The sequence below is a fragment of the Triplophysa dalaica genome, chromosome 9 (genome assembly GCF_015846415.1).
Source record: "Triplophysa dalaica isolate WHDGS20190420 chromosome 9, ASM1584641v1, whole genome shotgun sequence".
NCBI lineage: Eukaryota > Metazoa > Chordata > Actinopteri > Cypriniformes > Nemacheilidae > Triplophysa > Triplophysa dalaica.
Genome location: NC_079550.1, coordinates 11,953,980 through 11,978,560, shown reverse-complemented (window position 1 = coordinate 11,978,560; position 24,581 = coordinate 11,953,980). Strand labels below are relative to the sequence as shown.

Sequence of the window (24,581 nt, the reverse complement as noted above, 5' to 3'; positions counted from 1 at the left end):
GTTTCTATAAACGTGAGTGATGGTGAACTGGGCTCTCAAAGTCCAACATCTAGGATCTTGTCCCCATGTTTGTGGTCTCTCACAATTTGAAACTTATAAGATTTTAAAAAATCTTTGGTAAGGCCTCGGCATTAGCACTTTATACACTGATTCAGTTTTAAATCTTTTGAGCAAAAAACCCTGATTTATAACATTGTTTCATGATCAAAACCTTTAAGCTTCTTAACGGTTCCCATGGTGACTCGTGAAATCTGTGATCCAAAAGTAATGTCTTCATGTTGTTCCGGTTAGCACACATTAACTTAGGGTAACTTGCGGTAGGTTGATTTAACTAACCCTTCAAACATGTTCTGGAACCGACAGACCCACAATAAGCAAGGTTTGGATTAATCAACCCAGAGTACACCCTGCTTACTGGAATACAGCCGGGTGTCAAGGACCCACCCCTTTTTTTTTGCCGTTGTTGACTACAGAGTGTAACGCTGGGCCACTGTATGGAAGGCCAACAGGGACAATACGTGTGAAACTAAAACGTTAACACATATTATACGTTCTCTCCCAATTTTTTCGCAATACCAATGTTCATACACACAACAAGTATTAACATAATTTACCGGTTAACATGTCATTTTTAACTACTCGTTCACAAAATTAAGGGTATTTGTATTGGAACAATTTGGGGTATTAAACATATACTTAATTACATATTTAATAAATAAAGAAAGCATATTTTTGCGACACTTCTGAGTACTTGCATCATATTTATATATGACAGACGCAAAATGTGTATATTTCATTTACTTTATTGGTTTGCTACAATTATAATAACAATATATGGTTTCTTTTCTTTTCATTTTCAACAACAAAATGACTTTTAGCAATTTGAAAAATCCAGTTCAAACTTGAATCCGACCCTTAGTTCCCATTCTTCCCCACAACAGTATAAAACATCAGATACATACCAACAATTAAATTAATCTTAAAATCTACAACTATGTGCTAAACATGAATGGCCAAAACAAAAAAATTGGTGTAGTGAGGAAGGCGGGGCGAGAGCCGTCAGACAAAGGGGCGGGGCCGGTGGCGTAAGTGATAATGGCTATCAGCTGTGCGCACACCGGCTCCGCATTTCTGACGGTGGAGATCGGAAGCATAAAAGAACGAGCTGACATAAGGTACGAGGAGAGAGGCCCTGGCCCGAAGTGTTGGTATATGTATTTATGTTTTACTGTGTTGTTGTTCTTCTTCGCCGGCGGTCGTCCGTGAGGGGCCGCCGGCTATTATTATTATTTTGATTAAATGTTTATTTAAATGTTTGCCGGTTCCCGCCTCCTTCCTTCCTTTTAATGAACCTTATTACAATTGGATTATAAAGCATTTTACATATACTATTAATTAATTAAAGTCTTTCATTAATACAACTGAAATCATTTCACACATTTTTGTTCTAAAGACTGTGTACGCACTGCATACATAGTGATTGACACTTTAACCTCATGGATAAACTTGCAAAATCTGTTAATGTCTGAATCCCTACAAAGCTGTCTTCCAGACCTACAAAGCTCCTTTACCAAAACACAACTCATTTGTTCGTTACAACCTTTAGGATTAAATGCCACAATGCTCAGAATCGTGCATAATGTGCCATCAGCTAATTCTACAACAGAGTCGTTTCTTTTTTGAAGCCTTGTGTAAGTTTCTGTGTGATAAAGTACATCTGCACAAGGCTCTCCTAGGCCACTAATGTGAACATTGTGCGGCCCTGGGCCCATCAAGTTCCTCAATAAGCCCTTTGGGTTGGTCTTACCCTCAAGGAGCGGAGGCAGCTCGGCTAATTAAAGTAAAAGTCATCTGTTAAATAGCTAAATTGCTATTTTTCATAAATAAAACCATAATACCGTTATAATCAAAAGTTGGCTATTATTGATGCGGTAGGCTGGTGGATAGAATTGTGAGTGGGAATGACACATCTGCATTCCCGTTTTCGCATAATTACACACTTTAGGAAGTTAATATAGTGATTTGGGAGTTCCATATGCAAACGTTTCTATTTTGGGCACGTTTTTAGATTCACCCTCTCACAGCATGCCATTGTCAACTTTAGTCTTAAAATAATTTCCAAAAAGCAAAATTGTTGAGAGTTAAAATGCTGGGTCGCTAACGGAGGCCAGCAAGAGAGAGCTGTGTGAGTAAACGTGATTCCCTGACTTCAGGGGGGGCTCTAGCGACAGACACTTAGCCTCCTCGTTAGACCACCCATACGACCATACTTGACAGATGCTGGTTCGATGAGTATGAAGACCAGTTATTCTTGTCATTTTGGAGAACCATTAGCCACAGTATCAAGCCCTTTTCATATGTATAAGTTTATCTTTGGTAACATCTTTTTATTAATTACATTTATTAAAGTTGACTGATTTGTAGCATTTATTGGCAAAATTAGGTATAATTATTGACAGCCTACAACCCTTGCTAGTGCCATAAAAATAATTCCGGTGAATTTATGGTAAAACTTGTATAATGCACATGATGTAAATAATCTCAGATAAATTTCTTTTCACATTCAATTCATTTACAAATAAAAACATCAATTTAAAGCAATTCTTACTCCGTTTACGCAATAAGCAAGGTGACTAAAGTTTGGGTAAAGTTTCCTCAAACTGAGTAGGCGTAGATTGACCTTCAGTTGGACTGTTTATTTAAAGAGCAAAGTGAGTCATTGGCCTGAGTGTTTCTGCTGAGGGCGGGTTGTTTAGAGAATTGAATGTGTATGATAATGTTTGTTTTATTCTTTTATAGTTTTATTTATAAATATATATGTATAAAAATATACTTAAAGATCTATATTTACAAAAACATATGTATTGCACTATATTGAGGTGAACCTGAATGTAACAATATCTACAGCTATTATTATTAACAACTATTATTGTTAAATTTTGCTATAGTAATGGATACAGATTAAATTACTTTTAATACTAATATTTTGCTGTTTAAGTTTAAGCCAAATGTTTGGGCATTAACAGACTTATCTTACACAATAAGTTCATAAAATTGATTTTATGGTTGAATCATTAATCAGATTGTCAATACAAATGTTTTTGAAGGACCTCCTCTAACATGTGAGACTATTTAAAGACACGGTGCATGAGCTACACAACCAGTCATCATCATGGCTCCTCATGCTGGTTGTTTTTGGAAAGGTCTCCTGCTGTTCTGCCTTCTCTCCGTTTCTGTGAATGGGCACACATCAGCGCCGTAAGTCACTTTTTATTAATTAAACGGTTATTTAAATTAAACTCATTTCTGCATATTTAAAATCGTTGTACATTGTACATAAAGTCATTGTCTGCAGACACTCAAAATGCATATGACAAATTCTGTATTTTCAATGTCATTTGTCAACAGCTCTTTCATGGTGACATTTCCAGCTGTGATACAGTCTGGATCTGAAGCCAAACTGTGTGCAAGTCTCCTGAAGCCCAATGAAAGTCTCATAATGAACATTTATGTAGTGAATGATTTGAAAAACACATTACTGCTGCAGGAGAAAATAGACAAAGAGTTTCACCGCTGCTTCGACTTCCAGGTCTGTGCCTGATAATAAAAGAGATCAGAATATGTCTGCTGCGTTTTCATCTTATATCATTGTTGTAAATACAGTGTGTTTGAATGAACACTGAATTTTATCTCTTATCAGGCTCCACTAGTAGTAGAAGACTCAGTCCAGAAAATAAAGGTGGAAGTTAAGGGGGAGTCTTTCCAGATGACTGAAGAGAGAAAAGTGATGTTTAGACACTACAATCCTCTGACCTTTATTCAGACTGATAAACCAATCTATATTCCAGGACAAACAGGTGAGTGTTTCAAAGGCCAAATTAGTGAATAATGCTGCTAGCGTTCAAATCAACACAGTTTGTGGTGTGAAATCAGTGCAGAATTGTCTCATTGTCACATGATTGTCCTTTCACTGATAACTGGACATGTTGTCTTTTGAAAAGTAGATAAAATGTAACAAAATATTTTTTTTGAGCTTACCACCCCTGTCATGTGAAATACATGGAACAGCTGTTGTTAAATTTGAATACTCAAAAATATTTAAAATTATAATATGGTATTTTATTATTGCCTATTGTTTTCCATTCTCTGAAAAGTTGCACAATATGGCAATATCAGTATTTTTAATCAACCAGGAAATATCCATTTTAACTATAACCGACTATTTTTAAAGCAGAAGCGTTACAATATTCTCCAAATGACAGTATGAATAACTGAAGTCTACATCAACATTTTATTTCTTTCCACAATACATACAAGACTCACAAATGCAGTCATAACAGGAACATCTTTTTTGGGCTAAATAGAGTTATTTAGGGACAATGTCCTGCTGACTGCAATCCTTTTCTTATATAAGAGCTGAAATACCTGCTGCATTTAAAGCAAAGGTTATAATTGTACATTTCTGTTTTCACAGTGCACTTCAGAGTTGTTACCATGGACACAAACTTTGCCCCCCTTGATCAGCAGGTTTGGAGTGTTTACACAGCTGTATTTAAATTCTGATATCATCATACAGTATATGTAAGGAGTGTGCTGGCAGAAGAGCGCATACTCCACAGGGTATCCAAAATAAAGTACTTTTGTTGAATAATTCAACGGGAACCATGGAACCATGGAACCATGGAACCATGCACGCACGCACGCACGCACGCACGCACGCACGCACGCACACTAGCAGACATCAAAGTGAGGAAAACACAGGGCTTAAATACAAGGCAAAACGTAATCAAGGGAAACTGAAACAGGTGATGGACTAATTAATTAATAAAGTCATTAGACACAGAAGGCAAACACAAATCAAAACAGAAAACAACCGTGACAGTATGAGTCATAATGCATAAAGATTGTGTATTTACTGTTTACTCTTTTATTTACAGTATAGTGCAGTGGTGCTTGAGGTAAGAACACAAAATTACAGTCATAAGTTAAAATCTTATTTACATTTATTGCCAGATCTGTGATTATTCACAAATTCTTGACTCTGAATAATGTTCAGAATCACAACTAAATATCAAAACTGCACCTGTTTGGTTTTCCCAGGACAGTCATGGAAACAGAATCGGTCAATGGTCAAATGTTTCCTCAACACGGTGGATATTACAGCGTTCTTATGACTTAAATCCAGAAGCTCGTGAAGGCAGCTATAAACTGACGGCTCTCGTTGGTGAAAGAATGATTACACGTTATTTTAATGTGAAAAAGTATGGTAAGTCAATACAAAGTAGATTTATTGAGGACACATTTTAAGAATATTGTTTATAATTTGACTTATAGCTCCAAGTCTTGCTCCCTTATTCTAGTTTTGCCCAAGTTTGATGTAACCGTCAAAAATCCCACGGAAGTCAGCATTGGGGAAGAGGAAATGACAATTGAGGTTTGCGGAAAGTGAGTGGTGCATTTTCAGGCAGAGCATTTAAAAAAGATGTTTATCATCATTCATAGCTCATACATTTAAATGTTTATTCCGTATATCGGTTGCTTGTACCTTTTCCACAGATACACATACGGACAGCCTGTACTTGGCACATCTTGGGTAAAAGTGTGTCGTAACTATTTACATCACGTTGTCATCAGTGACAGTACCCCACTCTGTTTGGAGGAGATCACTGAGGTTTGTAGCGCAAGGAACAGATCATCCAAAACAAAAAAATCTGTCATTATTTACTCACACTTGTGTCTGATGAATTTCATTGATCTAATGAACACAGAGAACGATATTTGGAAGAATGCTTGTAACCAAACAAGCCACCATTTACTACCATAGTAGGACAAATGACAATGGTAATCATAGGTGCCCCAGAAATGTTTTCTCTTCAAAATATCTTCTTTTTTTGCGTTCTACAGAAAGAAATTTATAAAGCATTTTTTTCTAGTCAATGGTGGTCATGAACTGTTTAGTTATAAGCATTCTTCCAAATATCTTTCACTGTGTTCATCAGAACAAAGAAATGTATACAGATTTGGAACAACTCAAAAGTGAGTAAATAATGACAGAAATTTCTTTTTTGGGGGAAGTATCCCTTTAAGTAAAAAAATCTAATCTATGTTTTTTCCAATGAAATCACTCTTTAATCAATATGTGTGTTTGTGTATTTATTTATTACCATTAGATTAAAGAGAATGGCTGTGCCACCCATACCATCAGAACATTGCACTTTTTCAACACCACATTGAATGATATTATGCATAATAGTTTTACCGTTAATGTGAAAGTAACAGAAGAAGGAACAGGTGAGATCGGCCTTGTGTTGAATGTAGATGTATGGAAACCAGACTGTGAGAACTGCTTGACTTTGATTTTATTTCAATGTTCTAGGTGTAATAATCCTGCATTTTTATTTAACAGAGACCTCCATGACAAAATCTGAATCTATATCTCTCACTTACGAAATTGGCAAAGTCACAGTTACAGGCCCCAAAACATTTGAACATGGATCAGTTATTGAAGGACACGTAAGTCAGAAATCACTTTGTCTTTATTCAACACTACCAATATTTACACATTTATTAATATCCTTTTTTTAACAGATCAAGCTTATCGATTTCAAAGGGATGCCGATTCCTCACAAAGACGTGTATCTTTTTGAGGGTGAACGCTGGTCTTCAACTCTTCTGTTAAATCTCACTACAGACAGTGATGGACTGGCCGCTTTCTCACTTAATACATCAAGTCTGCCTCAAAGAGATATTAGTCTGATGGTATGACAGTTTGTGTTTATCCACTTTGTAGTCATTGTCAAGACTCCACTTTTTCACATTAAGGTAAATTGTTATTTCTTATTATCCAGGGAAATATATATCCAGATACGCATTATCGTGGCTACAAAAACCCTCACTACTCTACAGACAAAACAATAATTTTGCTCTTTCAGCCAGCCACTCCACATACACCCACATTAAGTGAATTGACAATAGAAGGTGCTAATGACCCTTTAAAGTGCAATTCTGAGTTTCCAGTCAACATTAAATATTATTTTATTGGTGAAACTACTGATGACTTCAACACTGACATTGTCTATATGGTGAGTAGAAATACTTCTTTGTGATTTGTTGAACAGTATTGATGGATTGTGTTCTGGTCAGTTTCTTAACATTGATGGTGTGTGTGTGTCAGGTTTTGTCCAGAGGAGTGATAGTTCATCATGGATATGAGAAGGTTAAAGTGAAGACTTCTAATGGAGCAGCGAATGGCTCAGTGTCATTCAAACTTTCTGTTGAAGCAGATCTGAGTCCAGCTGTGCAGATTCTAGCTTACTGTCTTCTGCCCAGTGACAATGTGGTCGCTGGTAGTAAAACTTTCAACACTGAAAAGTGCTTCAGGAACAAGGTGAGAATAAATGCCTCAATGCTAAATGATTATTGATCAATGTGATACATCATGAGTGAAATGACATAAGTGATATTGTGTGGCCACAGGTGTCTGTGCAGTTTTCTCCTGCTTCAGCAGTTCCAGGTGAAGAAAACACTCTACAGCTTTCAGCTCAGCCCGGTTCACTGTGTGCTCTCAGTGCTATAGATCAGAGTGTTTACATCCTGGAACCAGGAACACGTCTGGATGCTGATAAGGTGTAGATGAATTCAGACTCACTCTGTTAAATCTCTTTCACACTGTAACGTAAAGATTGAAAGATGTAATGTATTCTGAGTTATAAAATGATTAAAAATATGACATACATGTAACAAAATGTTATGAAAAGACTAACCAGTGATTGTGATCCTGTCACAGATCTTTAATCTTTTGCCAGTGCAATCAGCATCACATTATCCTTACGAAACTGAAGACCAGCAAAATTGTTTGCATGTGAGACCCCGTCGAGCCGGAGAAATAGATCACGTATACGAAACCTTAAAGGTAACAAAAGGGGTGATGTGAGTGATGATGAAGTTGGTAATTATTTGAAATCCTACTTAATAACAAATAGTGATACACATTTTAGGCAATATAACAAAATGTCATGAGTATTACTTAACTGATTATTGAATGTAACTTGTTTTATTATTGTTGTTTGATAGAATTTGGGATTGAAGATGGCAACAAATTTGGAAGTGCGCAAACCTGCATGTTTGACACTCAATGGCCTTACTTATCACAGATATGATAATGGTACAGTTGTTATGATTGTTACATATTAGGTACCCATTAAATTGTAAATGAAATGAACGACAATTGCAATTAATAGACAATCCTGCTTTAATACTGTCACGATTTGCACAGGCACAGAGGTGAGGATCCAAACGTAGTTTATTGAAAAGGGTAATCCAAAAGCATGCGATGGCCATACACTGTAAAATCATTACATAAAATAATCCAAGAGCATTATATGGCATATACACTGGTTCAATGAAAATGCGATAGTGGAATTGACTTTGAATGCCGATGTCTAGAGGTTATGTTTCTGCTTTGGCGCAAATCGAGAGATGGAATTGCTGGCCCCTGCGAGGGCAATCGCTGCGGCGACGCTTACTTCTGTGTAGAATATTGCTGCGGCTGGGCATGAGGTGCGAAGTGCTGTGTAGACATTGGTTGTTGAGAAATAGATGCTAGTTGGTGGTTGGAGGATGATGTGAGATAATTTGGGTGATGAGGATTCAATGAGCTTCTCTAATGATGAAGTGGCTCTCCTGTTTTTGCCAAATGGTTGATATCCTTAGGACAACATCAAGTTGACCCTGGGACAACATTTAAATCAACCAATCAGATTTCAGAAATACATTTCTTGAGTTCACCTTAGCAAATAATTAAAGGGGGGGCAGCGTGGATACGCTGAGAATTTAGTATGCGTATTTGGCGTGCTGTCCGGGGAGAGGGCTCCGGGGTCGGCATTCTCTCCCGACCCCGGAGCGCTCCCCCTTTGTTCGGGGCGAGGGCTCTGGTCTCTGTTTGCCCGTGCCCCGAGCGCTTTCCCCCCCTTTTGGGTAGAAAATAGTTTTTTTATGGTGAGGAGTCGGGGTGGAGGTGGGATGCTGCAAAAATCTAAGAGTGAAGGAGGTAAAGCGGTTTCACGATTTATAGAGCTCGTTCTGGTTTGGAAGGATAAGTGATGTGATTGCTAATGCCGGGCAGCTGCGTGATTTCTGATGCCGTGCAGCTGCTTAATTATTTGCACGTGCTCCTCCCGAACTTTCTTAATAAAACATCATTTCACGAGTTCACCTTAGCAAATAATTAAAGGGGGGGCAGCGTGGATACGCTGAGAATTTAGTATGCGTATTTGCCGTGCTGTCCGGGGAGAGGGCTCCGGGGTCAGCATTCTCTCCCGACCCCGGAGCGCTCCCCCTTTGTTCGGGGCGAGGGCTCTGGTCTCTGTTTGCCCGTGCCCCGAGCGCTTTCCCCCAAAAATGCGACTAGTGCAGGACAGCAGCCAAAGCTGGGCGTTATTGCCCCCCCAAAAATTAGCAAGGTTTACAGCTGTGAGTTGCTGGCCTTCGTTTTGAGTAGGGTCCCGGCTGGAGCCTCTGCGGGGTTGATTTCTGTGGGCTTCTGTGCGGTACGGATACTGGTATGGTCATTGGAAATGTGGATGGAGGCCCCTGTGCGGAAGGTGCTGCTGCTGCGGTTCAAACGACGTGTATGGGAACCCCTACTGGGATGACGCTACGTCTGAGCCGGTAGAAAACTACTGCCGGGGCGGCATTGCTGCGGCGGATTTAGATATAGATAAAAGGGCCCCGGCTGGGGTAGCACTGCTGCGGTAGTGTAAACAACGGATAAAGGCCCCTGCTGGGGTGGCGTTGCTGCTGCGGTGTGAAAATGTAGATGAGAGACCCCTGCTGGGGTTGCGCTGCTGCTGCAGTGTGGAATATAGGTAGAACCCCTGCTGGGGCGTCAATGCTGGTGCAGTGGGAAATACAGATGAAGGCCCCTGCTGGGGAAGCGCTGCTGCTGCAGTGTGAAATATAGATAAAAGACCCCTGCTGGGGTGGTACTGCTGCGGCAGTGTGAGATAGAGGCCCCTGCTGAGGCGGCACTGCTGCTGCAGTGTGAAATAAAAGCCCCTGCTGGGGCGTCACTGCTGGTGCAGTGGGAAATACAGGTGAAGGCCCCTGCTGGGGAAGCACTGCTGCTTCAGTGTGAAATAGATAAAGACCCCTGCTGGGGTTGTACTGCTGCGGCAGTGTGAGATAGAGGCCCCTTCTGAGGCGGTACTGCTGCTGCAGTTGAAATAAAAAGCCCCTGCTGGGGCGTCACTGCTGATGCAGTGGGAAATACAGGTGAAGGCCCCTGCTGGGGAAGCACTGCTGCTGCAGTGTGAAATATAGATAAAGACCCCTGCTGGGGTTGTACTGCTGCGGCAGTGTGAGATAGAGGCCCCTGCTGAGGCGGTACTGCTGCTGCAGTTGAAATAAAAGCCCCTGCTGGGGCGTCACTGCTGGTGCAGTGGGAAATACAGGTGAAGGCCCCTACTGGGGAAGCACTGCTGCTGCAGTTTGAAATGTAGATAAAGACCCCTGCTGGGGTGGCACTGCTGCTGCAGTTGGAAATATAGATGGAAACCCCTGCTGGGGAGCACTGCTGCTGCAGTGTGAAATATAGAAAAAAGACCCCTGCTGGGGTGGCGCTGCTGCTGCAGTGGGAAATACAGGTAAAGACCCCTCCTGGGGTGGCACTGCTGCTGCAGTGTGAAATATAGGTAAAAGCCCCTGCTGGGGCGTCACTGCTGCTGCAGTGTGAAATATAGATAAAGACCCCTGCTGGGGTGGCACTGCTGCTGCAGTGCGAAATACAGGTAAAGGCCCCTGCTGGGGTGGCACTGCTGCTGCAGTGTGAATTAGAGATAAAAGCCCCTGCTGGGGCGTCACTGCTGTTGCGGTGGGAAATGCAGGTGAAAGCCCCCCTGCTGGGGAAGCACTGCTGCTGCAGTGTGAAATATAGGAAAGGACCCCTGCTGGGGTAGCACTGCTGCGGCAGTGTGGAAAAATAGGAAAAGGCTGTGGCTGTGAGCTGCTGGTGTGTGTGGGGGATTGCCTGCGGGCTGGGGTTAACGGTTTTGGTTGATGAGGGTTCGGTGTGCTTCTTTAATGTGGGAACGATCGGAACGAATGTAGCTTTTGAAAGCTTCTGAAGACCAGCGCCCAAGTGTTTGGATTTGGTGCTGGGAGAGTCCTTTTTGGGCCGCTGTTGTGGCTGCTCCGATTCTGAAGGAGTGGCTGGAAAAGTTATCGGCTGGGATGCCTGATTGGATCAAGACTAGCTTGAGGTGTTTCTGGAACCAGAAACGCGTGGTGGGGCGGTTGAAATCGTCTACGAAGAGAGGGTCGGTGGGGATTAGGGTTTGTGTGCTTCTGAGCTGGAGGTAGGCTTGGAGGGTTTGGTATGGTTGGAGAGCTGATGGTAGATTAAATATGTGTATTAGATGGCCTCTCTTTGTTTGGTCTGTCTTACTCTGTTTAATAAAGTAAGATATTGTGTCGTCATCCATTACGGAGAGATCTGAAATGGTGGGGTGGATGTCTGGATTGAATTTGGATGTGATAGTGAGTTCTGAACATCTGAGGAAACCGAAAAAAGCTAATATGAACATGGCGTCCAGTGTGCGGGCAGTGTGCGTGGAGTGGTAGCCTTGGCGGAGAGTGTTTATGCACTTAGTTAGTATTTCTAGTGTTATGGGTTTTCTGGGGTCAGGGCGGGAGGGGTGGGCTCTTTGGATGCCTTTGATCAGCATGGAGGTCTGTGAGCTGGCTACTTGGGGTGAAGGTGATCCGAAAATGAGTTTGTGGAAAAATTGTAATCCGCTTAGGTATCCTTTAATGGAACTGGCTTGGAGGTTTTTTGAGGTGTTTAGGTGGGAGATGAATGAGGTGATGGCTAGCATTGAGAAGTCTGGCAATGTTAGGATGAATCGAGCGTGGGACGATTTGAAACATTTCCAAGCTGTGAGATAAGATTGTAGGGTCCTGGGGGAGACTGAGAGGATGATGTGGCTGAGAGAGACGTCGAGGAGGGGCTTCAGTGGGTGGCCTTGGGGAATATTGGTTACGAATAGGGAGGTACTAGGGTGGGGTGTTGGACTGCTTCTGAAACTAGCTGCCTGAACTTCGGGTAATATCTGGTCCGTAATGTTGCTGGCTACGGGAGGAGGTTCCCAGGCTGGTGCGTTCGGGGGGATGGCTATTGGTGTTGCGGAGTGAATGGTGAAGGCGGCACGGGATGTGGTGTGTGGGAACAAAGGGGTGGCTGCTGGAGCCGCGTACGGATGCAGCATCACGCTTTGGGCAGCTCGAGAGCCTGAGGCAATAGGAAATGGAGAGGAAGCTTGAACCTGCGCCTGTGCCTGTAATGGAGGCAGCTTTGCGTTATCAATTGGCAGTGTGGCTGCAGGCCAGTGGCTAGGGTAGGATAGAGTGTTGTGGAATAAGGGGGCGGCTGCTGGAGCCGTGTACGGATGCAGCATCACGCTTTGTGCGGCTCCAGAGCCTGTGGCAATAGGAAAATTGAAAAAGGTTTGGGCCTCCGCCTGTGCCGGAGGCAACCTCGCGGTATCTGAAGGCATTGGGGCTGCAGGCCAGAGACCGGAGGGAAAGTGGGACGGAGGATAGTGGGATAGGGTAGGGAGGGTTGCCGCTGGCGGGCGCGTGCTCGCGCCGCCGTGGTGGTGATGGACCGGCGTGGAGTCGTCGGAGGTGCTGGACTGATCCTGCAGCCAGCTGGTTGCTGGTGTCCGCGTGGTCCGGGGCGTGGCTTAGGCTGGCCGAGTGCCGTCCTTGCTTGCTTGGTGAACGGCGCCTCTTCCTAGCCGCGGTTGGAGTAGACGATTCCTGGTGTTGGAGGATTGTGGTGCTGCAGGTCTTGTCAGCGGCTTTTAGTTTTGATGTCGGAGCGGTTGTTAGAACTCCGGGCAGGCTGGAGGTGTATAGGTGGTACAACTCCGCCTTTGTTGCCTTCTTGGAGAAAGGGATGTCTGCATTTTCTAGAGCCTGTCTCAGGGTTACGACGGTCCATTTCCTCATCTCAGGAATCGAGCGTTGAGCCGAGGTGTAGGAAGAGGCGGAAGAAGCTGCTGATGCCCTGGATGGCGGAGTAGATGACGCCGTGTTGCTTCGTCATTTTGGGGTGCGACGGACGGTGCGGGAGGGCTGGCGGCCTCTTGGTGTCTCTGTCGTCTTACCCGTAACAGCTTCTTGTCCTGTGCTGGTGCTTTGGTGAGCGGTCGGGTTTTCTGAGGGACCCTGGTCGGCAAAGAAGTCGTTGTTTTCCATTTCAGAATTGTCGATCTCAGACATGCTGCTGTATGCTGCAAAAATCTAAGAGTGAAGGAGGTAAGGCGGTTTCACGATTTATAGAGCTCGTTCTGGTTTGGAAGGATAAGTGATGTGATTGCTAATGCCGGGCAGCTGCGTGATTTCTGATGCCGTGCAGCTGATTAATTATTTGCACGTGCTCCTCCCGAACTTTGTTAATAAAACATAATTTACAGTTTATTTTAAGATCAATCTTCCAACCAGGATTAGGTGCTTCTAGACCATTGTTTTTCACTTATCATTTCCCTCTGATTTTAGGGGTATGTTATGTTATGGTTTGGTGTGGGTTGAGGTTTTATTTATCAAAATATGTTGTCATGAAGACATCAACCACTTAGCAAAATCAGGACGAGCATGAGGGAGCGGTCTGACCGGATGTTTCTTTTGAAGGCTTCTGATGTTCAATGGCCGAGTGCTTGGATTTGGTGCTGAGAGAGGCCCTTCTGGGCAGCTGTGGTTGCTGCGCCTATGCAGAATGAGTGGCCGGGACAATGGTCAGGGGGGATGCCGGACTGGAGCAAAACGGCTTTTAGGTGTTTTTGGAACCAAAAACTTGTGACTTGTTTGAGTTGTCAATGAATAAGGGTTCGGATGCGGTTTTGGTCTGGGGTTTCCTGAAGGGTAGATAGCTCTCGCACACAATCTCCAAATATGGCATGCATGCCTCATTCAAGGAAAGGCCTATGGGCATCATCCTATCAATGGTTTTTCATGCCTTCTTAAGAATTTTCATGATAGTAAAGTGTATTTATAATGATGATGTTTGACGAGTGTTGCTATTTCAAATAAGCAGCTCAAACTCGCAGTGCTTTCAAATGAAGCAGTATTCCTACTGATCACACGGACAAAATGCGCACAAAACAAATCGCAGGCTTTGCGATTTCATAATCCCACTAGCCACATCGTTTTTAAACTCAATTTAGTGTTATTTGCAGTTTATCATGTATCCCTAACCTCTGAAGACTTAGTTATTGAGAGTTGCATTCATCCACATTCATTTTAATGGCAGTGGCGCATTTTGTTAATCTATTATCTCTGCCCAAACTTTACCTCTGATAGACACCCGCAAAGAATAGACTACCTGTAGATTATTTCTTATAACAAGCAAAAGAAATAATAAGTAAATTGCATTAAATTTGATGGCATTATTGTAATCATTACATACTGTAGTTCATTAAGGCAAAGAAATCAAGATAAACATTATGGAAAAGTTTAGGAAGCTATATGAACATAGATTCTAAACTGTATCATATATTGTCAGATAAATAGTTTTAATTATCTGCTCTTCCCTTTCAGTATTTGATATTTCATATCAAAGAGTTGGAATGGCATTTGATGGTAGTCCTCAAGTGACAGTAAGGAGCATCTTTCCAGAGACATGGATTTGGCAACTTTCTGAAGTTGGGTTAGTAAAGCAGCTTTACAATGACAATTACAGGATCTGTCAACACTAGCATGAAATGCCACTTTATATTAAGTTGTGTATCTACCAAAATCTGCTGTAAAAAGCTTAAACTCTTGTGCTTTTAAGCCTTGACATTTTAGTTGCTACGATGTAGATTATCTTTGAATGTATTGACTCATATGCTCTTGTAAAATCAGGATTGCAGCTAGTTTGATTCATCAGCCACTACAGAATATGAAGATGTTAAGATGTACGGTGTATGTATGCATACATCAGACCAGCAATCTTGTTTTTCACAAACCTTTAGGGCATAGTAATTGTTATTCGGCCTACTATAATGATTTGATGGAATGTAGAATTATTAAATAACAGATGATGGTAAACATATCTAGTAATACATGTGGTAAGGATAACATTCCTTTCTGGAATGGTTTATGATCCTTGACTTGAAAAGTAATCAATTTAATATCAGATTCAATTATTATAATATCTCCACAACAGGGATTCAGGATCAACACAAGTTCCAGTGAAGGTTCCTGACACCATCACCACCTGGGAGATGGATGTGTTCTGTCTGTCCTCTGAAGGTCTGGGTCTGGCTCCTCCTGCTCAGCTGACAGTTTTCCAGCCCTTCTTCCTGGACCTCTCACTGCCTTACTCCATCATCCGTGGAGAGATCTTTGAGCTGAAGGCCACCGTCTTTAACTATCTGTCCAAGTGCATCATGGTGAGATTTCTCATTTAATCTTCAATCACATTTCACATCATATCAGATCTGGACTAATCCTCCATCTTTCATGGGCAGGTTAAAGTAACTCCAGCTCCGTCCTCAGACTTCACTCTTAAAGCCTCCTCTGATGATCAGTATTCATCCTGTCTATGTGCTAATGGAAGAAAAACATTTAAATGGATTCTCACTCCTTCTGTACTTGGTCAGTTTCAGAATCAAGAAACAATTTATATTTCTGTTTTTTTCATTTTCATACTTCTTCAGATGTGTTTTGTGTATTGTAGGAGTGTTGAATATTACAGTGAGTGCAGAGGCAGAGCAGTCACAGACTGTGTGTGACAATGAGATTGTGAGCGTGCCAGAGAGAGGACGCATTGACATAGTTACTCGAAGTCTCCTTGTACAGGTGAGCTCACCTCCAACAGCTCTCACACACACTTCAATGTCACTTATATTAATATGTTAACATCATTATTATCTGCTGTAGGCTGAAGGAACTGAAAAGACAGAAACGCACAGCTGGTTACTGTGTCCAATGGGTTTGTTCACATTTAATGCTAGAAAAAAATGTGCAACTCACTTTAATATTGTAATGTTGTTCTTCTGATAATTAAAATGTTTTCATCTCTCTGGTTTATAGGCAACAGTCTGTCAGAAGATCTTGATCTGACTCTTCCTAAAGATGTGATAGAGGGATCAGCCAGATCTTCTGTTTCAGTCATTGGTAACATTTACTGTAAATACACAAACAGAAATGAAGAGTTACATTTGTGTCATTGACTTTACATTCCTCTTGCAGGAGACATATTGGGTCGTGCGCTGCAGAATCTTCATGGATTATTGCGGATGCCGTACGGCTGTGGAGAACAAAACATTGCTGTTCTTTCTCCCAATATTTACATTTTACAGTATCTGGAGAACACAGAGCAGCTCACCTCAAACATCAGAGAGAAAGCTGCAGGCTTCCTGAAGAGTGGTAAGAAATATAAATGCATTTTTCTCATGCTTGAACACATCAGATGTGCTTTAATGAAGAGTCACATGTGTAGCTGATTGTTCTACCAACAAACTGTTCATCTCTTCAATCACTGTCAAACTAAACAGGTTATCAGAGACAACTGAACTATAGACATTATAGTGGTGCATACAGCACATTTGGTCATGGGAATGAGAATACATGGTGAATATTTCCTTTTCACTATCTAAACATTATATCAGACAAACAATAAACAAATGCATCAATTTCTTCAAAAACACATCTCCAGGTTGACAGCTTTTGTCCTGAGATCTTTTGGCAAAGCACAGAAATACATCTTCATTGATCCACATGTTATTCAGAGTGCAAAGGATTGGTTAATAAGAGGACGTAGTTCAGACGGCTGTTTTATTCAACAGGGAAGTTTGTTCAATAACAGAATGAAGGTCTGTGATTGATTATTAAACGGTATATGAGTAAAGATTTAAATGAAAACTTAAGTACAATATGTGTTGTTTGTATCTGTGTTTGTGAAGGGTGGAGTAAATGATAATGTGACCATGACTGCCTACATCACTGCATCATTGCTTGAACTGGAAACTCCAGTGACCGTAAGTTCATCTCCAGAGAACACAGTAGAAACTATTAGAAGAATGACACTGACACACACCTGCTGTTTCTCTGTTTGTGTTACAGGATCCTGTGCTCACTCAAAGTTTGTCTTGTTTGAGGTCCGTCATTGGGAATCTTAAAAACACTTACAGCACTGCGCTGCTTGCCTACACTTTCAGTCTGACGAATGACACAGACACCCGACAGCGGCTTTTAAAGGAGCTCGACACTGTTGCCATTTCAGATGGTAAAGACATGTTTTGCATCAAGACATGTTTTGGATTTTGCATCTAACATAGTTGAGTCTCCTCATGTCTCTTTTGGTGTGTGTGTTGTAAAGGAGGTCTCCTTCACTGGACTCAGATGGGATCTAGTGATGATTCTGGTTCTCTGGCAGTGGAGATCAGCTCATATGTTCTGTTAGCGGTTCTCACAACAGATTCAGTCACTACAGCTGATCTGGGATATGCTAACAGGATTGTGAGCTGGCTTGTGAAGCAGCAGAACGCTTATGGAGGATTCTCCTCTACACAGGTGAACACACTATAGTTTGTTTTACACACAGAATGTATTTTCATGTTGTAATGATGATGTTGTGATGTTATCAGGACACAGTTGTGGCTCTTCAGGCTTTGTCTTTGTACGCCACCAAAGTGTTCAGCTCTGATGGCTCCAGCACAGTGACAGTTCAGTCAGCAGGAGACTCTCACAGCTTTGATGTGAATCAAGACAACAAGTTACTGTATCAGGAGAAGAAACTGAAGAACCTTCCAGGAAAATACAGCATTGAAGTGAATGGATCAACCTGTGTGTCTGTGCAGGTCAGAACGTCCTCTTCCAATTATCTCTAGTGTTTTCTAATTTAGCATGAATTAATTTATCTCTTGTCATGTTTCTGTGTTTGCGCCATAAATCTGCTCTTATCTTATAGATGGCTCTGTTTTACAACATTCCCACCCCCAGTGAAGATAAATCATTGACTGTTGAAGCTTTACTTGAGGCTGATTGCAAAAAATCATTCGGACAACAACATCAATTGAACTTCACAGTGAAGTATGAACACGTCTGAATCACAAAACATGATAATGATTATGGCTTCAGGCTGTACATCAGATACCACCGAATACATAAAATCTATTTGAAAACTATAATACCAAATAAATCAAAGCCTAGACCAATCCAAAGGTTTACTCATGGCAAAAACAGACAATATGAAGTGAAATTGCACATCTCGACTGTTACACATATAACACATCAACTATCTTTGTAATGCTATTTTCAAATTGTAAAATATTTCCTATCCTCAATTGTATGTATGTTATTGTGTGAAGTATTTGAGAAATCAACGCTTTTCATGTGGATCTTTTGCAGATATAATGGTTCACAGAAAAACACTAACATGGTCATTGTGGATATTAAACTCTTATCAGGATTCACAGCTGATACATCTTCGGTGCGTGTAAAGGATTCACAATTTTTTTATAGTTAAAATAACAGTTTTGTTATAAGTTAAAAGGCATGTTTTAACAAAAATAAAAATAACTTTAATAATGAAAATAATTTATTCCACAAAGCTTGGCAGATCGCAGATGTTTGAATCATTTGTGGAGCGGGTGGATTCTAAAGATGATCATGTCATTGTGTATTTGAAGAAGGTGAGATAGTTTTCACCTTTCTCTTCTTTTGAGCGGTTTACAATTCATCCAAATAAAATATAATAATGTATGAATCATAAATATATCATCATTAGCATTTGATCTGCAATGCTCATGAATGAGAGTTTGTGTTCTTATGTTCACGCTCTTGCAGGTTCTCAAAAATATTCCCATGAATTATAAGATACAATTAAAGCAGATTCAACCAGTTAAGAACCTCAAGCCAGCGGTCATTAAAATCTATGATTACTACCAAACAAGTAAGACTTGATTTTGTATTAAACGTGACACACACTGTTTACTGTATTTATATCAAATATATTCTCAGTTAATCTTCAATAAGTTTAGTATGTGCATAGTTTGCCAACACATAACTGTAGGTCTTATCTTGGCTTTATTTAAATGTACTACACTAGTATTTACACACAATTTACTGTGTATAGAACTGTGATTATCTATGATTATGTACAACAGCTCATTTCTGAGTGATAACATTACTTCATTTTCTTCAGGTGATCAGTCAGAGACCGAGTACTCCTTCCCCTGTGAATAAACTTCAGTACGGCAGCTTAAATAAAGTTCAAGTGAATACACAAATGTTTAATGTTATTTTATGTGTTCATTTATTTTGTTCTTTATTTCAGGCAAATAAAAAATAATTTGCTACTTTGTGAAAGTTTTTATTTTTTTCGCCCTTTCATGTCACACAATGACACTGTAATATACCCCATTAGATGAGCATTGAGCCCACAGTTTAGAATGCTTTTGAGAAAAGAGACTTGTGAAAATACATATATTGGTATATCATACATTTCATATAAATAGACAGATGTTATACTTACACAGTGAATCCACTGTATTTTTCTGTAAATGCTTATGTAAAAACAAACAAAACCTCAATTTAATTTTTTTTATAGTGCTTTTTACAATTTTCATTGTTACAAAGCAGCTGTACATGAGACATGTTGACTAAAAGCAAAACAATTAAGTAATACCTGTAAAAACAAGAAAAAGTGGAAAACACAGAAGACAGACATACCAACGCTCCTCACACACAATAACACACAAACACGCACGTAACTTATTGTTAACCATGTGAATCTTACCTGGTCAGGAGAAGGTTTTCTTGGTTTTTCAATCTCCTCCAGTCCTCCCCCTTTTTAAAGTGTAAGTGATGTAACTCATTCATTAATACAGTCATTCATGGCACACTTTGATCACACAGAGATCATCTCAGTGACTGAAATGTAATTTGTGCTTTTAAAGAGGATCCTGCATGTGAAGAGGCATCAATTCATAGGGATGTACTTTGACTTCAGGAGAGCAATTTGGAACCCGAGTGGAATTTTGTCATTTCCCATTGCAATTTTATTTAAACTTGTGACGGTGGTACGTCCAGTACTTGTCAAATATTTAAACTTTGTTCGGGCGCCAGACAGAATTGGCCTTTCAACCAATAAAACTGAAAAGGTACGATAGCTCAGTCAGAAAAATTAACCATTCGTAAACCACCATTTATGAATAAAGCATGGAAATTTTAATATTCCTGAAAAAATGACTAAACAATATATAATTATCCTAACAATATGCACGATTTAAATGGATGTATATATATATATATATATATATGCAAACAATTCAAAACACAACAAATAATTTTCACAAATAAAGTTAAAGTACCTGAGGATGCCTTCTGTAACAAAATCAATTCACACAAAAATATCTAATTAAACCTGGAAAATAAAAATGAAATGCAAGGCCATCATGCCATCGTGAGCATATGCTTTCTCTTACATGCCCTCACAAATGGTAGCTATCTATGGAGGTGAGAAATTACTTAATAAAGTGTATAAATAAAGTGCATGGATTAAGAAATAAATAAATACAGACATGAATGCAGAAATGAAGCGATAAAGGTAATAAACAATTAATTTACTGATTAATGTGTTTGTTCATTGGAACATTTATCTCTTTATTAATTTAAACCATTCGAAGGGCTTAAGGCATGGGATGAGTCCTTCGAAATGGAATGCAGGGTAAGAGTTGAAATAACTCAAAAAATCACAGGTAAGTTTCTTTTTCTCATGTGTAGTGATGCTTGTGACGGGAAATGCATTATAAGCATTAAATATCTTTACCTTTACTATACTGTACCTGTTGGTTCGGCATCATGAGGGGTATTCCAGAAAGCTGGTGATATGACATACCCGGGTTAGTTGGCTCGTGTATAAGGGGAAAATTCACTCAGACAAGAAACAGGGAGCCAAACAGAAAGGCAAAGAAACCCTCTGAACTTATTATCTGGCTGGTCTCATTCTGAGCAAAGAAGGACACAGATATACACAGTCCTTCACTGTAATTTTGGAATATTGTCCCACTGAGGAAATGGTTGCTGACAATTTGACAATGCCAACCACCAAGCAAGAATTGAGAAGGTTCTCTACAGACATTTTTATTTTTAAGACTTAACAGTGCATTTGTAACATGTGAAAGATTTTTTTACATTGTTGATCTAAATATATTATGTTCTATAAATATATGAGTATATATTTTTGTAACGCAAGAAGCTAAGAGCGATTGGGGTTTTTAGAGTATTGCACTCTGACTCATTGTATTACGGCATCAACCTAATCTCTTATTCCTGTCATATAAAGGTATTAAGGTTCTAATGTGACGTCATCATGTCATTACGTTAATCTTAATTATTACTGCTTCTGTGTTGAACTAAATAGAAGCTGCAGTTATAAAACATGCTAGAATAAAATCTGATTAAAGAGCTACTTTCCCTTTGGTTCTATACACTCGAGTGATGGTGAACTGGGCTCTCAAAGTCCAACATCTAGGATCTTGTCCCCATGTTTGTGGTCTCTCACAATTTGAAACTTATAAGATTTTAAAAAATCTTTGGTAAGGCCTCGGCATTAGCACTTTATACACTGATTCAGTTTTAAATCTTTTGAGCAAAAAACCCTGATTTATAACATTGTTTCATGATCAAAACCTTTAAGCTTCTTAACGGTTCCCATGGTGACTCGTGAAATCTGTGATCCAAAAGTAATGTCTTCATGTTGTTCCGGTTAGCACACATTAACTTAGGGTAACTTGCGGTAGGTTGATTTAACTAACCCTTCAAACATGTTCTGGAACCAACACACCCAGAATAAGCAAGGTTTGGATTAATCAACCCAGAGTACACCCTGCTTACTGGAATACAGCCGGGTGTCAAGGACCCACCCCTTTTTTTTTGCCGTTGTTGACTACAGAGTGTAACGCTGGGCCACTGTATGGAAGGCCAACAGGGACAATACGTGTGGAACTAAAACGTTAACACATATTATACGTTCTCTCCCAATTTTTTCGCAATACCAATGTTCATACACACAACAAGTATTAACATAATTTACCGGTTAACATGTCATTTTTAACTACTCGTTCACAAAATTAAGGGTATTTGTATTGGAACAATTTTGGGTATTAAACATATACTTAATTACATATTTAATAAATAAAGAAAGCATATTTTTGCGACACTTCTGAGTACTTGCATCATATTTATATATGACAGACGCAAAATGTGTATATTTCATTTACTTTATTGGTTTGCTACAATTATAATAACAATATATGGTTTCTTTTCTTTTCATTTTCAACAACAAAATGACTTTTAGCAATTTGAAAAATCCAGTTCAAACTTGAATCCGACCCTTAGTTCCCATTCTTCCACACAACAGTATAAAACATCAGATACATACCAACAATTAAATTAATCTTAAAATTTACAACTATGTGCTAAACATGAATGGCCAAAACAAAAAAAATTGGTGTAGTGAGGAAGGCGGGGCGAGAGCCGTCAGACAAAGGGGCGGGGCCGGTGGCGTAAGTGATAATGGCTATCAGCTGTGCGCACACCGGCTCCGCATTTCTGACGGTGGAGATCGGAAGCATAAAAGAACGAGCTGACATAAGGTACGAGGAGAGAGGCCCTGGCCCGAAGTGTTGGTATATGTATTTATGTTTTACTGTGTTGTTGTTCTTCTTCTTCGCCGGCGGTCGTCCGTGAGGGGCCGCCGGCTATTATTATTATTTTGATTAAATGTTTATTTAAATGTTTGCCGGTTCCCGCCTCCTTCCTTCCTTTTAATGAACCTTATTACAATTGGATTATAAAGCATTTTACATATACTATTAATTAATTAAAGTCTTTCATTAATACAACTGAAATCATTTCACACATTTTTGTTCTAAAGACTGTGTACGCACTGCATACATAGTGATTGACACTTTAACCTCATGGATAAACTTGCAAAATCTGTTAATGTCTGAATCCCTACAAAGCTGTCTTCCAGACCTACAAAGCTCCTTTACCAAAACACAACTCATTTGTTCGTTACAACCTTTAGGATTAAATGCCACAATGCTCAGAATCGTGCATAATGTGCCATCAGCTAATTCTACAACAGAGTCGTTTCTTTTTTGAAGCCTTGTGTAAGTTTCTGTGTGATAAAGTACATCTGCACAAGGCTCTCCTAGGCCACTAATGTGAACATTGTGCGGCCCTGGGCCCATCAAGTTCCTCAATAAGCCCTTTGGGTTGGTCTTACCCTCAAGGAGCGGAGGCAGCTCGGCTAATTAAAGTAAAAGTCATCTGTTAAATAGATAAATTGCTATTTTTCATAAATAAAACCGTAATACCGTTACAAGCCAAAAGTTGGCTATTATTGATGCGGTAGGCTGGTGGATAGAATTGTGAGTGGGAATGACACATCTGCATTCCCGTTTTCGCATAATTACACACTTTAGGAAGTTAATATAGTGATTTGGGAGTTCCATATGCAAACGTTTCTATTTTGGGCACGTTTTTAGATTCACCCTCTCACAGCATGCCATTGTCAACTTTAGTCTTAAAATAATTTCCAAAAAGCAAAATTGTTGAGAGTTAAAATGCTGGGTCGCTAACGGAGGCCAGCAAGAGAGAGCTGTGTGAGTAAACGTGATTCCCTGACTTCAGGGGGGGCTCTAGCGACAGACACTTAGCCTCCTCGTTAGACCACCCATACGACCATACTTGACAGATGCTGGTTCGATGAGTATGAAGACCAGTTATTCTTGTCATTTTGGAGAACCATTAGCCACAGTATCAAGCCCTTTTCATATGTATAAGTTTATCTTTGGTAACATCTTTTTATTAATTACATTTATTAAAGTTGACTGATTTGTAGCATTTATTGGCAAAATTAGGTATAATTATTGACAGCCTACAACCCTTGCTAGTGCCATAAAAATAATTCCGGTGAATTTATGGTAAAACTTGTATAATGCACATGATGTAAATAATCTCAGATAAATTTCTTTTCACATTCAATTCATTTACAAATAAAAACATCAATTCAAAGCAATTCTTACTCCGTTTACGCAATAAGCAAGGTGACTAAAGTTTGGGTAAAGTCTCCTCAAACTGAGTAGGCGTAGATTGACCTTCAGTTGGACTGTTTATTTAAAGAGCAAATTGAGTCAATTGGCCTGAGTGTTTCTGCTGAGGGCGGGTTGTTTAGACAATTGAATGTGTATGATAATGTTTGTTTTATTCTTTTATAGTTTTATTTATAAATATATATGTATAAAAATATACTTAAAGGATCTATATTTACAAAAACATATGTATTGCACTATATTGAGGTGAACCTGAATGTAACAATATCTACAGCTATTATTATTAACAACTATTATTGTTAAATTTTGCTATAGTAATGGATACAGATTAAATTACTTTTAATACTAATATTTTGCTGTTTAAGTTTAAGCCAAATGTTTGGGCATTAACAGACTTATTTTACACAATAAGTTCATAAAATTGATTTTATGGTTGAATCATTAATCAGATTGTCAATACAAATGTTTTTGAAG

The 24,581-nt window shown here is 39.8% G+C and overlaps 1 protein-coding gene across 2 annotated transcripts; it reads left to right on the top strand.

Annotated features, from left to right (window-relative positions):
* The first annotated feature begins 3,133 nt into the window (after positions 1 to 3,133).
* On the top strand, positions 3,134 to 19,343 carry LOC130428356 (alpha-2-macroglobulin-like). 2 transcript variants are annotated; one of them, XM_056756311.1, is made up of 34 exons: positions 3,134 to 3,258; positions 3,409 to 3,589; positions 3,701 to 3,857; positions 4,475 to 4,527; positions 4,938 to 4,958; positions 5,101 to 5,266; positions 5,361 to 5,445; positions 5,557 to 5,671; positions 6,171 to 6,291; positions 6,407 to 6,513; positions 6,589 to 6,759; positions 6,849 to 7,082; positions 7,175 to 7,387; positions 7,477 to 7,626; positions 7,787 to 7,912; positions 8,074 to 8,164; positions 14,596 to 14,704; positions 15,206 to 15,431; positions 15,510 to 15,636; positions 15,719 to 15,840; positions 15,922 to 15,973; positions 16,075 to 16,158; positions 16,234 to 16,410; positions 16,539 to 16,614; positions 16,700 to 16,856; positions 16,947 to 17,021; positions 17,107 to 17,269; positions 17,363 to 17,556; positions 17,631 to 17,843; positions 17,954 to 18,075; positions 18,394 to 18,475; positions 18,597 to 18,677; positions 18,832 to 18,937; positions 19,190 to 19,343. In XM_056756311.1, exons 1-34 carry the CDS (start codon positions 3,173 to 3,175, stop codon positions 19,228 to 19,230), a joined length of 4,284 nt encoding a protein of 1,427 aa, XP_056612289.1. In that variant the 5' UTR covers positions 3,134 to 3,172; the 3' UTR covers positions 19,231 to 19,343. The 2 variants fall into 2 exon arrangements, with proteins under 2 accessions (XP_056612289.1, XP_056612291.1); XM_056756313.1 differs by lacking the exons at positions 3,134 to 3,258; positions 3,409 to 3,589; positions 4,475 to 4,527 and having other exon boundaries at positions 3,717 to 3,857.
* The last annotated feature ends 5,238 nt before the right edge of the window (positions 19,344 to 24,581 follow it).

Coding starts and splice junctions, on each gene's coding strand:
- LOC130428356 (XM_056756311.1), top strand. CDS start 3,173: ATGGCTCCTCATGCTGGTTGTTTTTGGAAAGGTCTCCTGCTGTTCTGC. Junction 17,270..17,362: donor CACTGTTGCCATTTCAGATG/GTAAAGACATGT, acceptor TGTGTTGTAAAG/GAGGTCTCCTTCACTGGACT. Junction 17,844..17,953: donor CAACCTGTGTGTCTGTGCAG/GTCAGAACGTCC, acceptor CTTATCTTATAG/ATGGCTCTGTTTTACAACAT.